Raw genomic sequence first — 16271 nt, forward strand, 5'->3', positions numbered from 1 at the left:
GAAAGAGAGAAACTACACACACACACACACACAGAGAGAGAGAGAGAGAGAGAGAGAGAGAGAGAGAGAGAGAGAGAGATAGAGAGAGAGAGAGAGAGAGAGAGAGAGAGAGAGAGACGCGAATGCACACAGCCACACGCGAGAGTGCGCAAGAGAGAGATAATAAATTAATAAATTGGCTAAAAAGATGTTTATTAAACCCAAATTCTACATGTTTTTTCATTCCGAATTACATGTTTAATAAAATCAGTGGTCTCTCCTTTATTTTAAAATGTAATTTCTTGCATGTAAACTTCCGGTTAAATTAGCCAGTTTTCATCAGCAGGCTCTTCTTGCATGGCAGTTGTGTTACCTTCACAACTTCTCACCCCACAAAACTATCTTGTGCAATAATATGGATTTAACTGTTAGAAATAAATCTCTGTTTTTTATCCTAATTTGATAGAGGAATAATTTATTTACTTTCTTTATTTGATTATTTTGGTAACTTACTGTCTTATGAGCGCTTTGTGGCTGTTCATGACTTTCCTATTCCCTTTAGAGAATATAATACTGTTCCTAGAGCTATCCCTACAGGCTTAATGCATCTGGTCAAAAGTCATATACAATACAATACAAAAAAAATATGAAAGAATCAGCATTAGTGCTGGAAGTCATTGACATTCATGATAAGAAATGCAATAATAATCATATTCATCTTATTCATCAGCAAAAAAATCGTAATGTTCCTTCATTGGGCTGCATTAATTAACAACATAGATTGGAGAATAGCTTGGTTGTTGCCTCATAAATACTTCCTTCCTAATAAAACTAAAGAAATCCACTTTTAAATATTGCATATAATCAGGCACGTGCACACATAGGGCTCAACCTGTGCAGTGCACATGCCCTTTTTAGTCTTGGATAGAAAGTGCCCTTCCAAAATGATCAAAAGTGCCCCCGCGACGCGGCACACCCTCGGTCCCGCCCTTCAGTAGGCGCGCGACAACACCGCTCTTCAGAACGCGCGCAACAACAACCAACACCCCCCCCCCCCCCCCCCGCTCTTCAGAACGCGCGCAACAACAATCCCCCCCCCCCCCCCCCGCTCTTCAGAACGCGCGCAACAACAACCTACACCCCCCCCCCCCCCCCCGCTCTTCAGAACGCGCGCAACAACAATACCCCCCCCCCCGCTCTTCAGAACGCGCGCAACAACAACAACCCCCCCCACCCCCCACCCCCCCCCCCCCCCCCCCCCCCGGTCTTCAAAAAATTTCTACTGCACATGCCCTTTTGATGGTCTCTGCACGGCCCTGCATATAATATATCCGGTTAACTCGTTTGTTTCCAAATATGTTGATATTCCGTGTAGTTGTTCATTTTGTTGTGAGGATGAGGAAACTTTAATACATTTATTTTGCATGTGTGAATTTTGATTTTGACCTCTATCGTTATTTAAACAGCCCTTCTACCTTTGCACAATCTTATAATTTAAAATAAATTATTTGTTATTACTCAGAATCTTTACATAAATCTAAAGAATTTATCTTCAACTTTTTTATCTTGTTTAGATATTTTTTTATACATAAGCAAAACTGCATGGCTTGAGTTCCTACTTTTGACATTTGCTAATAGAAGTTGACCCACTGCTCAAATCTTTCCGCATGTGTAAAAACAAAACATGTGTCAGATTCCTGGCTCTACTGTTGTCTGCTGTCTCTGATTTGAGTTAGAACGCTTTCCTAATGCTCTTAATTTATTTATTTTCATACACTTTTTTTATAGTTGTAATTTACTTACCCCTTCCTTTTTTTGTTAATCTTTTTTCTTTCTGCAGCTAATGTAGTTTGTATTTTTTTCTCCTTTGTTTGTCTCTTATCGAGCTCCTGATATAAATAATAATAAAAAGAATAATAATAATAATAATAATAATAATAATAATAATAATAAAAAGAATAAATTCAAATATAAATGAATAACAACAAATTTAAATTGATCAATGTAAATCAAATATTGATTATTAATATTGATTTCTGTTTTATCTAACATGTTGATTGTTAAATGTACAGTTTACTCCTATTTATTTATTTTTTACTTCGTTTTTAGCTATTTTTAATGAATTTAATTGAGAGAGGGAGAGAGAGAGAGAGAGAGAGAGAGAGAGAGAGAGAGAGAGAGAGAGAGAGAGAGAGAGAGAGAGAGAGAATGAGGAAATACAGAGCAGTTTCCGCCATGCGGTTTAACATTCCTAATATGCACCTTTGTATTTTCATTTCTGTATTTTTATTTTGCTGACTTTTGTATCTTAACGCATTCTCTACATTTTAAATGGGACCTATCATGCAATCAATTTCTATTTATATGAGCTGAATTTAAACATTAAGTTTAGTAATGTTCAACTTAAGAGGCGGCTCGGTGGCGCAGTGGTTAGCACTGTGGCCTCACAGCAAGAAGGTCGCTGCTTTGAGATGGGTCTGGCTGCAGACCTGGTGCAGTGCAATCTGGGCTGCATCCAATCCTTTTTAATGGGCTCACCTAACCCCACCCCTAACCCTACCCGTCACAGTGACGTCACTAGCTCCATTTGAGTGCATTGTGTCTCACATTGCGTCGCTGAGTGATGCAGTCTCAGCTTGCATCATAAAGGCTGCATCCTGGCTGCTTTGAGTCCTCGCTGGGTCAGTTGGCGTTTCTGTGTGGAGTTTGCATGTTCTGCCCGTGTTGGCGTGGGTTTCCTCCAGGTGCTAAACTTAACTACTTTGGCTGTATGGAGTGTGTGTGTGTGTGAATGAGCTGGAAGGGCATCCTCTCTGTAAAACATATAATGGAACTGACGAATGAAGGGACTTAGCCAAAGGTGAATGAATGAATTAATAAATTAAGTAAACAAATGAACAAATCAATACCGAAAACAATAATAGCAGCATATTAATTGCAGACTACAAAACACTTAACATCATATTTTTAAATGAATAATTCTCTGAAGTGGCGAAGCAGTGGCGCAGTAAGTAGTGCTGTTGCCTCACAGCAAGAAGGTTGCTGGGTCGCTGGTTTGAGCCTCGGCTTAGTTGGTGTTTCTGTGTGGAGTTTGCATGTTCTCCCTGCCTTCGCGTGGGTTTCCTCTGGGTGCTCCGGTTTCCCTCACAGTCCAAAGACATGCGGTACAGGTGAATTGGGTAGGCTACATTGTCCATATTGTGTGAGTGTGGGTGTGTCCCAGAGATGGGTTGTGGCTGGAAGGGCATCTGCTGCGTAAAAAACTTGCTGGATAAGTTGGAGGTTCATTCCACTGTGGCGACCCCGGATTAATAAAGGGACTAAGCCGACAAGAAAATGAATGGATGAATTCTCTGAAATCAATAATTTATGCTGTGGTGGTGATTATTGATTTGTTTGTTTTTTTGAAGCAACAAAAAACAGGAAATAATGAATCATCTAAAGTAATTGAAGCATTTTTATTTATCAGACTTTATTCTCTATTTACTGTTGACTTTATTATTATTCTGTATATCACTATATCTCACTGTTCCGGTTAAAAAATTTAATAAACAACTTTTAAAGTACATTTATATCGCAGGCGCACTAGCCTAGTGATAAGCGCGCCATCATATGTTTCAAAATCACGTCAGGGCGTTGCAAGTTCGAATCCCGGCTCGACGACATTACCCTACCCTACACCCTCTCTCTCTCTCACCCACTTCGGTTCTTGTCTCAATACTGTTCTATGTATTAAAAAAAGGCCAAAAGTAAATCTTTAAAAAAAAAAAAGATTTTTGTTAGGAAAATAATATTAATAAAAAAAAAAATCAAGAGAACCAAAAATATATCTAAAATGTTTTCTGTTAAAATAGTTGGATTAAAAATACCTCAATATATAACTCAACTATAGGTTATTATAGCACCATGGGTTATTTTACCCAATGCATTAGGTTATTTTGATTTTAAAAATTCCATTCTAGTATTACTATTGCTACTTTTACTAGTTCTACTAACAATTTTATAATCATGACTGTGTAAATAAACAACATACAGTTTTCAAAGCACCAAAAATGCTTTAATTCCATTTTATTTTAGTTTCAGACACTTTTGTTAAAATAAACCAAATATTTAACCCAACTGGTTGAGTTATTAATAAATAACCTAATAAAGGTTTAAAATATCCCAGCACAGTATGTATAAGTCAACCACTGGGTTAAATAAATAACTCAATGTTTTTTAGAGTGATTGCTAGAATTTTGTGGTTTGTATTTTTGTGCAATATTTCACATTAATTTAGTTGTATTATCTTCCTATTTCTAATATTTCTATATTTTAATAAATATACCTGTTAATAAATCTGTTTTAATTAAATGCATTAACATATAGTGCTTATATTCACCGAGAAACTGATAAAAATTATTCATTTAAATTGTTCAAAAATTATTCAAAAATATTCATTTTTCAAACTAGGAAAATCATATTTTTATTCTGATTTAGACAATAAATGGCCACGTTTATTTATTATGTAGGACCATTTTCAAACGCAAGAATGAAACTTAAAGACGTCCAACAGTTTGACAGCAGCGGCCTCTAGTGCTCATGCGCAGAAGGTGCAGTCTGACTCCTATCTGTCTGTCTGACCCAGGTGAGATGATGACCAACACACACACACACACACACACAGTGTAACGATTGTTTCCTTTAATTTCACAAAACATTTTAAATACAAATAATATTCTTACTTTAAAACACACATCAGTAACGTTATTGCAGCCCAGAAACTGATCAATTGTGGCTACAAAGTGAAGTTGCATAGTGTTGAACACACACACACACGCACGCACACACGCACACGCACCAGAGGTGATGCAGCATCATCGGTGGATAAAAATATTCTTGATTATACAAGTTTAGATACAAAACAACACAATATTATATTACAATAACATCTCACTTCAGTATAAGAGTAACCTGGTGTGTGTGTGTGTGTAGAGAAAAGCTTTAGTGCTCAGTAAAAATCTTACACAGAGAACATGTAAAAAAGGTAATAAACAAGCCTGTAAAGAGTCCTGACACACACACGCACACACGCACACACGCGCACACGCGCACACGCGCACACGCGCACGCACACACACACACACACACACACACACACACACACACACACACACACACACACACGTAGTGTCTTTTTTCCAATATCAGTAACACTGCTCTATTATGGGTTATTAGTTGAGTTTTGATTCCTGTTCTGAGGACTGAGGATGATTATAACACTCAAACAATAAACAACAGAACAACACACACAGCACATCTCTTATTCTGGTCCTATATGCATCAAACATTCACATCTCACCCCAAAATAAATGCAATAATGATGAACAGACTCAATATTCAGCTGCATTACTGTAATGCTGTAGTTGTTGTTAGGTTTCAAAGGCAGCAACGCTAATAATATACACTAATGTTGCAGAAATAATAAGCTGTTGAAGTATTTTACTGCATTACAGCAATGTGATCTTTGGTTTCTGGGGGAAAATGAATGTTTAAAAGAAAAAAAGAAATATCTCCTGGAGCGAATGGTGCTGCTGTGCAGGAGTGCTAATCATATATGAATCTAATTTTCAGCTTTGTTTCGGGGTGATGTGTGACCTAAATATGAAGTTTTTGAGGGATCTATGATGCAGAGACAGCAGGGAATCTCGCTACAGTAGCCAAACTAAATGAGTTGGAAATAAAGCGTTTTAAAAACATCACAAGATCTTACAGATGTGCTTTTACAGAAGCTGCTGAAAGAGAAATCTCACACATTCTGACCTGCAACTTCACAACCTCTGAGAGACACTGACAGAACTGCGAAGAAGACAAATCTGGCAAAAATGTGGAACTGTAAATTGCGAAGTTCTTCAGATTAGTTATTTTTTGTACATGGAAAATTCTGATATATATATATATTTATACAAATACACACTCACTGACCAATTTATTAGGTTCACCTTACTAGGTTGGACCCCCTTTTGCCTTCAGAACTGCTTTAATCCTTCATGGCAGAGATTCAACAAGCTACTGGAAATATTCCTCAGAGATTTTGCTCCATATTGTCATGATAGCATCACACAGTTGCTGCAGATTTGTCGGCTGCACATCCATGATGCCAATCTCCCGTTCCACCACATCCCAAAGCTGCTCTATTGGATTGAGCTCTGGTGACTGTGGAGGCCATTTGAGTACAGTGAACTCATCGTCATGTTCAAGACACCAGTCTGAGATGATTGAGCTTTATGACATGCTGCGTTATCCTGCTGGAAGTAGCCATCAGAAGATGGAGACACTGTGCTCATAAAGGGATGGACATGGTCAGCAGCAATACTCAGGTAGGCTGTGGCGTTGATGCTCAATTGGTACTAATGGAGCCAAAGAAAATCTCCCCCACACCATTACACCACCACCACCAGCCTGAACCGCTGATACAAGGCAGAATGATCCATGCTTTCATGTTGTTAAAGCCAAATTCTGACCCGAGCATCCGAATGTGTCAGCAGAAATAGAGACTCAACAGAGCAGGCAACTGTTCCCTTTCCATCAGCTGGAACCAGTCTGGCCATTCTCCTGTGACCTCTGGCATCAACAAGGCATTTGCGCCCAAAGAACTGCCGCTCACTGGATATTTCCTCTTTGTCGGAGCATTCTCTGTAAAACCTACAGATGGTTGTGCGTGAAAATCCCAGTAGATCAGCAGTTTCTGAAATACTCAGAGCAGCCAGTCTGGCACGAACAACCATGCCACGATCAAAGTCTCTTAAATCCCCTTTCTTCCCCATTCTGATGCTCACTTTGAACTGCAGCAGATCCTCTTGACCATGCCTAAATGCACTGAGCTGCTGCCATGTGATTGGCTGATTAGACAATTTTGTTAACGAGCAGTTACACAGGTGTACCTAATAAAGTGGCCGGCGAGTGTGTATCAGAATGGTCAGATTTCAGACATTTTAATAGTGCAATTCTGAGTCTTGCATTTCAAAATATTTTTGGTGTAAATTTCAGTTGTCAGAAGTCAAAATAATAGCAAAAAAGACATTTTTCAAGGCTTTAGTCACAATTCTGAGAAAAAAACACGCCTTTTCAAACATTTCAAAGTTTGTTTGTGCAAAATTTGCTTTTTTTGTATTAAGTCAGAATAACTGCGAAAAACTTTTGTTTTCTCAAATCTGAGTTTGCAATTTTATCTCAGAAATGTGATGAAGCCTAAAACCTTGTAAAAGTGACGAAATAAAGTCACAACTCAGGAAAACAACAAGTCAAAACAATGAGATGTCTGAATGTTCAAATCATGCATCTCTGAATTAGCATCTTTAAATTCAGACTTGTTCTTGGAAATGTTTTTTCAGACTTGTCCCACAGTGCAAATCTGAGTCTAGAATTTTATCTCAAAATTGCAATAAAGCCTAACAAAATAGTTCTATTGACAAAGCTGTAACTCTGGCAAAGAAAAAAAAGTCAAAACAGTGAGATGTAGGACTTTTTTAAATCATGCAGCTCTTTGTTAACATCTTTTGATTCTTCTGAATTGCATTGAAAGTCAAAATTATGAGATGAAAGACTTCTTTTTCATGCAATTCTGAATTAACAGCTTGTGATTCAGACTAGTATTTTTCTGATCCGCAAGACAGAAGTATAAAGAAATAGTGAAGCAAAGAAAGAGCTTTGAGCTGTTTCTGCTGTTTTTTGCTTCAATCACGGCAAACTCAGTCAACATTGTGACAAACTCAGAATTCAGTCATTTTTGTGCAAATCTGAGATCACCATTTCATCCCAGAACTGCCATAAAGCCTAAAAAATGCTCTAATGACAAACATTGCATTCATGACTAAATAAACTGTTAACATCTTTAGTTTCAGATTGTTTTTTTCTGAATTGCATTCAAAGTCAGAATAATGAGATGCAAGACTTTTCTTTTCATGCAATTCCAAGTTAACACTTTGTGATTCAGACTATTTTTCCTAAACTGCAAGAAAGAAGTGTGAATGATGAAATAAAGAGCTGTAGATCTTGTGGGAAACTCAGAATTCAGACTTTTTTTTTCGTGCAAATCTGAGTTTTACCTCAGAAAAGCAACGAAGCTTAAACATTTGCTCTAGTGGCAAAAGTTGAGAATTCTTTTAAACTCAAGCAACTCCATGTCAACATCTTTCTTTCAGATAATTTTTTGTCTGAATTGCATTAAAAGTCAGAATTATGAGATGCAGACTTCTTTGTCATGCAATTCAGAATAGACACCTTGTGATTCAGACGACTGTTTTCCTGAATTGCGGGACAGAAGAGAGAACAGTGAAATAAAGAGCTTATGTGGTGTTTTGTGCTTCAGTCACTGCACGCAGCAGGATGAAACCTCAGCGCAGCAGCACACAGAGGAGCTCAAGGCTTTAGGGGGGATCAGGTCCAGATCTTCATCATCAGGGATTTCATCCAGGTGATATCCGTCCTTCAGCAGCTGCCGGCTCAGGTCTGGATGAACCTGCAGATGCAAAGTTAAGTAAAGTAATTAAGTAAAGCAAGTTCATTAAATTTAAGTAGAATAAGTAAAGTAAAAAAGCAAGTTAAGTAAATTTAAGTAAAATAAGTAAAGTCAGTAAGTAAAGCGAGCAAACTTATTAAATTTAAGTAAAGATAAGTAAAGTAAAAAAGCAAGTTAAGTAAATTTAAGTAAAGTGAGCAAACAAATTAAGTAAATGTAAGTAAAGTTAATTTAGTTAACTTGCTTGCTTACCTACTAGCTTAAGTAATTTTAAGTAAAGTAAGCAAACAAATTAAGTAAAAGTAAGTCAAGTAAGTTAAGCTAGTAGGCAAGCAAGCAAGTTAATTAAATTTAAGTTAAGAAACTTAGTAGTAAGTTAAGTAAATTAGTAAGTAAAAGAAGCAATCAAATTAAGTAAATTTAAGTAAAGTTAAGTAAAGTAAGTACAGTAAGTTAAGTTAAAAGGTAAGTTAAGTGGGCAAGCAAGGTAGGTACATTTAAGTAAGCAAACAAATTAAGAAGTTGTAAGTAATTTTAAGTAAAGTTATGTAACTTAAGTATGTAAAGTTCAGTAAATTAGTAAGTAAAAGAAGCAAGCAAATTAAGTCAATTTAAGTAAAGTCAAGTAAAGTAAGTAAAGTTCAGTAAGTTAAGTTAGTAGGTAAGTAAAGTAAGCAAGTTAAGTAAATTTAAGTAAGGTTAAGTAAACTTCACTAAGTAAAGTTAATAGGTAAGTAAAGTGGGCAAACAAGTTAAGTAAATTTAAATAAAGAGAACAGATTAAGTAAATGTAAGTACATTTAATTAAGCTAAGTTAGTAGTTAGGCAAGCAAGTTAAGTAAATTCAAGTAGTTAAGTAACTTAAGTAAATTAGTAAGTAAAAGAAGCAAGCAAATTAAGTCCATTTAATTAAAGTTAAGTAAAGTTAAGTAAACTTCAGTAAGTAAAGTTGATAGGTAAGTAAAGTGGGCAAGCAAGCTAAGTAAATTTAAGTTAAGTAAAGTAAGTTAAGGTAGGGAAGTAAAGTAAGCAAGCAAGTTAAGTAAATTTAGGTAAAGTTAAGTAGCTTAAGTAAAGTAAGTAAAGTTCAGTAAGTAAGTAAAGTAAGCAAGCAAATTAAGTTAAGTAACTTAAGTAAAGTTAGGTACTTTACTTACTTAACTTTACTAGTACTAGTTAAGTACTTTGCTTATTTACTATTGTTTTAATGCCATGTCAGTAGCATTGGCTATACTCATGACAACACTTTTTAATCATGAGCTTTTGTTAACATTTGAGTTTCAGATTTTTTTCCAAAACTTAAAAATAAAATTGAAAAACAACGAAAAAATATATATTATAATTATATATAGTATAAACCTTTATCTCAGCCAAACTAAAGGCAATCAGACTTTCTCTAGAAGAAAAATAAAATACGAAATTCTGTGAACATTTTCCTTACTTTGTTAAGCATTTATTTGAAAAGGAATAAAAATAAAAATAAACTCACAAGAGGGTAAATAATGTTAACTGCTAAAGAAAAACCAAATAAACCTTCCTTAAACGCCAGATTTTCCTTTGACGTTCTTTGAGCCATAATACTCAGTAACACAACTTTAGTAATTACAGTATGCTGTAAACTTGAATTACTATACTATTTACTATACTATGGTATTTTTTAAATTGAGATGCAACTACTGATCACTTTTATTACATTGTTGATCAATGCATGTTCAGATTATTAATTGTAAGTGGACTAACTAGCCGTTTACTAATGAGCCTAAAGTCATTAACTGACCTCTGCTGAAGAATATCCAGATGAACAATCCAGCTCTGCATCACTGAACAAACACAACAACAACACAATCAGCCAATCACAACACAATTCATTCATCAATGCAAAAAAAAAACCCTGCAGTGCTCAATTATAGGCTATCCAGTCTGTTCGGCTCTTCTAAATACACATTAGAAAATCAGTACACTTCCACTTCCTGACTATTTACTCTAAACAGAAATCAAAAACTCACCGCACATTGATTTATAAATTCAGAGTGTGAGTATCTCCAGCCTCTAATGCTAAACATGTATTAATTGTGTTTATTATAATCAGACTTGATGAATGAAACATTCTGATTGGCATTCTCCCTTTGTACATGTCATCAAAGGGGGAAAGCCCCGCCCACTAGTGCCAATCCCTCCCTCATTAGCATAAACAGCAGCCCTAAGTGAAAAGCAGCCATTGAAGAGTTTGGATGCATTCCGAATCTGCTGCATAGCTCCGCCCTCTTCTGAAAAGAGCACAATCTCATTTGAATTTAAAGCGACAGTCAAAAAAACACCACATGGATCAAAGAATAAAAGGGTCAGTTTTAGAGAGCTAGAACATTATCTGTGTGTGTTTTAGCTGAAACTTCACACACACACACACTCTAGATGCAGCAGAGACGCATTTTACATCTAGTAAAAAATGGTGGAATAGGTGGAAGTGACATCATGCACCTGTCTGAGTCCAGCGAGATGAGCGAATCTTCTCCAGTTTGGCTCAGTGCCGTGTATCCCCTGTTGAACTTTATTCTGCAGAGAGAAGCAGAAAAACAAACTCAATCCTCCAATAAAAGCAGAGAAACCCCCTCAGTCCTCCAATAACTCGTCCTTCCCTCTTTTACAGGCTGTCTGTTTGACTGGAGAGAAATAAAAGAAGGTTTGAGCTGCATGAATCACAGCGCAAACACACTGTAATCATTAACGAATGGCCAAACTCAAATCATTCACTGTTTGAGAGACTCAGGCTGCGTCTGAAACCGCCTACTACTCAGTAGGTACTGCGTTTGAATTTAAACGTGCTACTCGGCCGTTAGAAAAGTGTGTTCTATACAGTATGAATGTGAGCAGTATGAATGGAATTCGGACGTACTACATCCGCCATTTTGTCATGGTCACGTGACCTACCTGCGTCATTTGCCGCTTTACTCCCATTCATGAATTCGCTCGCGGGACATCATGGGATAGCGCAGCGTGCATAGGATGTGCACTTCAAAATCTCGCCAGAAGTAGTAACTTCCGCATACTGATTTTCGAATTCTATGAACTTGGACATACTACTCGGCTCACGTACTGATTTTAGTGTACTATATAGTATGGAAGTATGCGGTTTCAGATGCAGCCTCACTGTTACCCTTCATCTGAATGATGATCAGTGATGTCAATTATTACAGTTTTGGTTAATCCGTGCTCTCATATGCAGCAGTGTTTAGTTTCAAGGATACATTTTTCTGTTTGTCATTTTTTAATGTAGAGAAATTTTAAAGTAGACACTTTTTTATATACTTGCAAAATGTATTCATATCATATTAGTGTTTTTTGTATTATTCGTAAAGTATTTGTCTGTATCATTTCAGCAAAATATTTATAAAAATTTAGCAATTTTGTCTTAAAAAGCTGAAATAAAAAAATAAATAAAAACTTAATTTACTTAATTAATATTTATTTTATTTTTGCTTGTTTTGATACTTTAATTCAAACTAAAATAAAATAAAAAACATCATGGTGTTATATTAACATTTTTTTATATTTATATATAAATATAAATAAAATTATCCAAATTTATATATATAAAAAAATTATATATATATAAAATAAAAATACATAAAAAAAAAATATATATATATATATATATATATATATATATATATATATATATATATATATATATATATATATATATATTTAATGGCGATGCACCTGACTTTAGATTAAAGTGTCTTAAGATATATAAATTAAATATATAAATTAAATATAAACATTTCACAGCTATTTCAGCAACAACATCTATCTTTTATTATTATTCAGAGAGTAAATTTTCATTAAATTATTTACAACAATTAACAGATTTTTCTTAAAAATTGCTGAAATTTAAATAAATAAACAAATAGATTAGTTATTAAACGTATGTAAGTTAATATGCATTTTTTGGCTTGTTTTTTTTATAATTTAATTTAAACTAAATTTAAAAAAGTTGCAAAGTCAACATTTTATCTATCGTAAACAAATCCCTTAATTACAATGCAACTGACTTGAGATAAAAGCACTTTAGGATATAAAATGTATATATAGATATATAATGTAACGTCATTTCAGCAATGTCTATATCCATGAAAAAAAGGGTTTTATTATTATTATTCAGTCAGTAAAATTTAAATAAAACATTTTTAAGAATTTACCAATGTTTTCTTAAAAATAGCTGAAATGAAAATTTCAGAAAGAAAGAAAGAAAACAAGTTTATATTCATTTTTATTTTTGTTTTGGTACTTCAATTTAAACTAAATGAAAATAAAAAATGTTCCATAGTTAACATTTTATTCATATAAATATATCCCTTAATTGCAATAGAACTTCAGTTAAAATCAAGATTACATCATAGCCATGAAATAAAAAAAATAAATACATATACATATCTATATATATATCTATATCTATCTATATATATATATATCTATATATATCTATCTATCTATCTATCTATATATATATATATATATATATATATATATATATATATATATATATATATATATATATAAAGAAAACATATTTATTTATTTTTTTCTACTGTAATTTAAAATAAATAAAAAGGTTGCACAGTTAACATTTAATCTATATAAATGGATGGCAACTGACTTTAGAGAAAAGCATCTGTGAAGTGACTAAATATAAAATGTGAATAATTGCATGTGTAAAAGAATAAATCTGCATTAGTTGTGAACAATGTTACTGACGTCTTTGGTTTGTGTCTGGGCTGCTGAAGCACAGCTCTGCCGGAGCTCAGTCCTCTCTTCTGCAGCGCTCGTCTGGCTGAATCTCTGTGTTTCTCTGAAAATCACACACATGAATCAACATCATTAACACACTGCTTCAGTCACACACATGATCACAGCCTGCATTATTCACAAAACACCTTACAGGAGGGCGAATCATAATGCCCTCAAGCTTTCAGACTTCTCTATAATCCCTTGTAAAGTTAGTCCTTTACTAAGAAACGTATAAAAAGAGAAAATACAAAAATTAACAAATAAGTAGGTGCAAAACAATTTTGCATTTTAAAAGGAGAAAGATGAATCCTCAAAATTAAATCTGAAGAGGCGAGTGTAAAACATCCAGCATGTTCCATCTTAGCAGCTTTGTAAACAATCATTCATTCATTTACCTACGGCTTAGTATCTTATTTATCAAAGGTTGCCACAGAGGAATGAACCGCCAACTATTTCAACATTTGTTTTACACAGTGGATGCCCAACCAGCTGCAACCCAGTAATGGGAAACACCCATACACACTCATTCTCTCACACACTAGAGCCAACGTAGTTCATCAATTCTCCTATGGCGCATGTTTTTGGACTGTGGGGGAAGCACCCGGAGGAAACCCACGCCAACACGGGGAGAACATGCAAACTCCACACGGAAACACCACCAGACCCAGCTGGGACTTGAACCAGACACCTTCTTGCTGCGAGGCCACTGAGCCACCCTGTTTAGAATAGAATGATTCCTGATGTGTTCTACCGCTGTCTGGTCAGGACTCACGCAGTCTGGTGTGGAGAGCAGGGGTTTTGGACATGATGTAGGGCCCTCTTTTCTCCACCTCTCGAACCCGATCATCTGCTGCAGGATGCAGATCGCTGACCTCAGACCTCTGCGAAGAAAAACAGACATTCAGGAGAAACAACAACCAGGATCAGACACAGATAAAGCACAGATGTCATATTATTCTATCATTTATTTTTAATTTCTGCAGGTTTTCTGCAGCATTCACCAAGTCAGATTTATAGTGCTCCTGTTTTATATAGGATAATCAGAAAGCAGTGACAGAGACCGGTGGAAATGAAGCAGAGATCCAGTCAAAAATACCACGTAAGGTTATTTGATGCATTTGTGATGGAGTTTATGCAAGCATTTGTGCAACGATGTCACACACAAATGCCTAGGCCTGTCACAATAATCAATATATGGACTTATCAGACAACACATGGACATGAGCGCAATCATTTTTGGTGATGCAACATACACTCACCGGCCACTTTATTAGGTACAACTGTCTAACTGCTCGCTGACACAAATGTCTAATCAGCCAATCACATGGCAGCAGCTCAATGCATTTAGGCATGTAGACATGGGCAAGACCATCTGCTGCAGTTCAAACTGAGCATCAGAATGGGGAAGAAAGGGGATTTAAGTGACTTTGAACGTGGCATGGTTGTTGCTGCCAGACGGGCTGCTCTGAGTATTTCAGAAACTGCTGATCTACTGGGATTTTCACGCACAACCATCTCTAGGGTTTACAGAGAATGCTCCGACAAAGAGGAAATACGCCACAGCCTACCTGAGTATTGTTGCTGACCATGTCCATCCCTTTATGAGCACGTATATACCACGAAGGATTAAGGCAGTTCTGAAGGCAAAAGGGGGTCCAACCCGGTAAAAGTGAGGTGTACTCAATAAAGTGGCCGGTGAATGTATATACCTTTTCTTGTGTGTCAAAAATCCTTTATTCAAAAAGTAAAGATCATGCTCCTTAAAGACGTTTAGTACATTTCCAACCCTATGTATATAATAAAACTTAACTTTTAATCAATAATATGCATTGCTAAGAACTTAATTTGGGCCATTTTAAAGGTGTTTTTTTAACCAATATTCTGATTATCTTGAACTCCCAGATTAAAGATTTTCAGACATTAGCATTCCAATTATTGTCCAATCATAACAAACCATACATCAAATGGCTCATGGCTCAGTGGTTAGCACTGTCGCCTCACAGCAAGAAGGTCGCTGGTTCGAGTCTCCGCTGGGTTAGTTGGTGTTTCTGTGTGGAGTTTGCATGTTCTCCCCCTGTTGGTGTGGGTTTCCTCCGGGTGCTCCGGTTTCCCCTACAGTCCAAACGCATGCACTATAGGGGAACTGATGAACTAAACTGGCAGTAGTGTATGAGTGTGTGTGAGAATGAGTGTGTGTGGGTGTTTCCCAATACTGGGTTGCAGCAGGAAGGGCATCCATTGGCTAAAACATATGCTGGAATAGCTAGTGGCTCATTCCGCTGTGGTGATCCCTGATAAATAAGGGACTAAGCCGACGGATATAATATTAATTTCCCAAATACAACCCCTTAAGAGTCTGGTTTGCACTTCAGGGTCACATACGATGATGTGCAGCTCATAATTAAATCAGCCAGAATATTCAAAGCCCATTAACGTAATTAAATCTACATACATTACAGACACACACTAGCTTGTAAACACAACACCGAGAAATCTCTGAATTCTCCACTAAAACACAGATGACACAACACAAACACATGTCATTTCTCCTCCAGAACACATAATCTAATGCTAAGCGAGTGCTGTGTGTGTTTGCTGATCATTACTGTAGTTTAATCCATCATTAGATGCGAGTTTGCTAATATTTAAGAGCTGTTTTCATCATTACCTCAGCCGCGGATGGAGACTCGCGCTCGGACAGAAGAGTTCGCTGCTCCCGGCTCTCCATCATGGGGCTTCGACAAAGTTGAAATCAGAGTTTAAACCAGAAATCATCTCCTAATTCACACCGTCTGAACTCATGCTAGCAGATTTCGAGCACTCCTCTGTAAACAGAGCTGCTTCTTCTTCGGCTGACATCGGTTCAGTTGATTGTGAGCACTTCCGCCACAAACAGGCGCTCGCGAGTTACTGCACATAGATATATACAGTAGATATCGCATAGGGACCCTGAGCATGCGTCAATAGCGCCGCCACATTGGTACAGTGCTCCCAGGACAAATGT

At 36.2% G+C, this 16271-nt stretch overlaps 1 protein-coding gene across 1 annotated transcript; it reads right to left on the bottom strand.

The window, feature by feature from the left end:
- Nucleotides 1-6380: 6380 nt before the first annotated feature.
- fam219b (family with sequence similarity 219 member B) lies at nt 6381-16159 on the bottom strand. The gene is made up of 6 exons (NM_001014356.2): nt 15936-16159; nt 14040-14148; nt 13235-13328; nt 10958-11032; nt 10257-10299; nt 6381-8479 (listed from the first exon to the last, which is right to left on the bottom strand). Exons 1-6 carry the CDS (start codon nt 15993-15995, stop codon nt 8330-8332), a joined length of 531 nt encoding a protein of 176 aa, NP_001014378.1. The 5' UTR covers nt 15996-16159; the 3' UTR covers nt 6381-8329.
- Between the last annotated feature and the right edge of the window lie 112 nt (nt 16160-16271).

The sequence above is a fragment of the Danio rerio genome, chromosome 18 (assembly GCF_052040795.2).
Source record: "Danio rerio strain M-AB ecotype USA chromosome 18, GRCz13ab, whole genome shotgun sequence".
Classification (NCBI taxonomy): domain Eukaryota; kingdom Metazoa; phylum Chordata; class Actinopteri; order Cypriniformes; family Danionidae; genus Danio; species Danio rerio.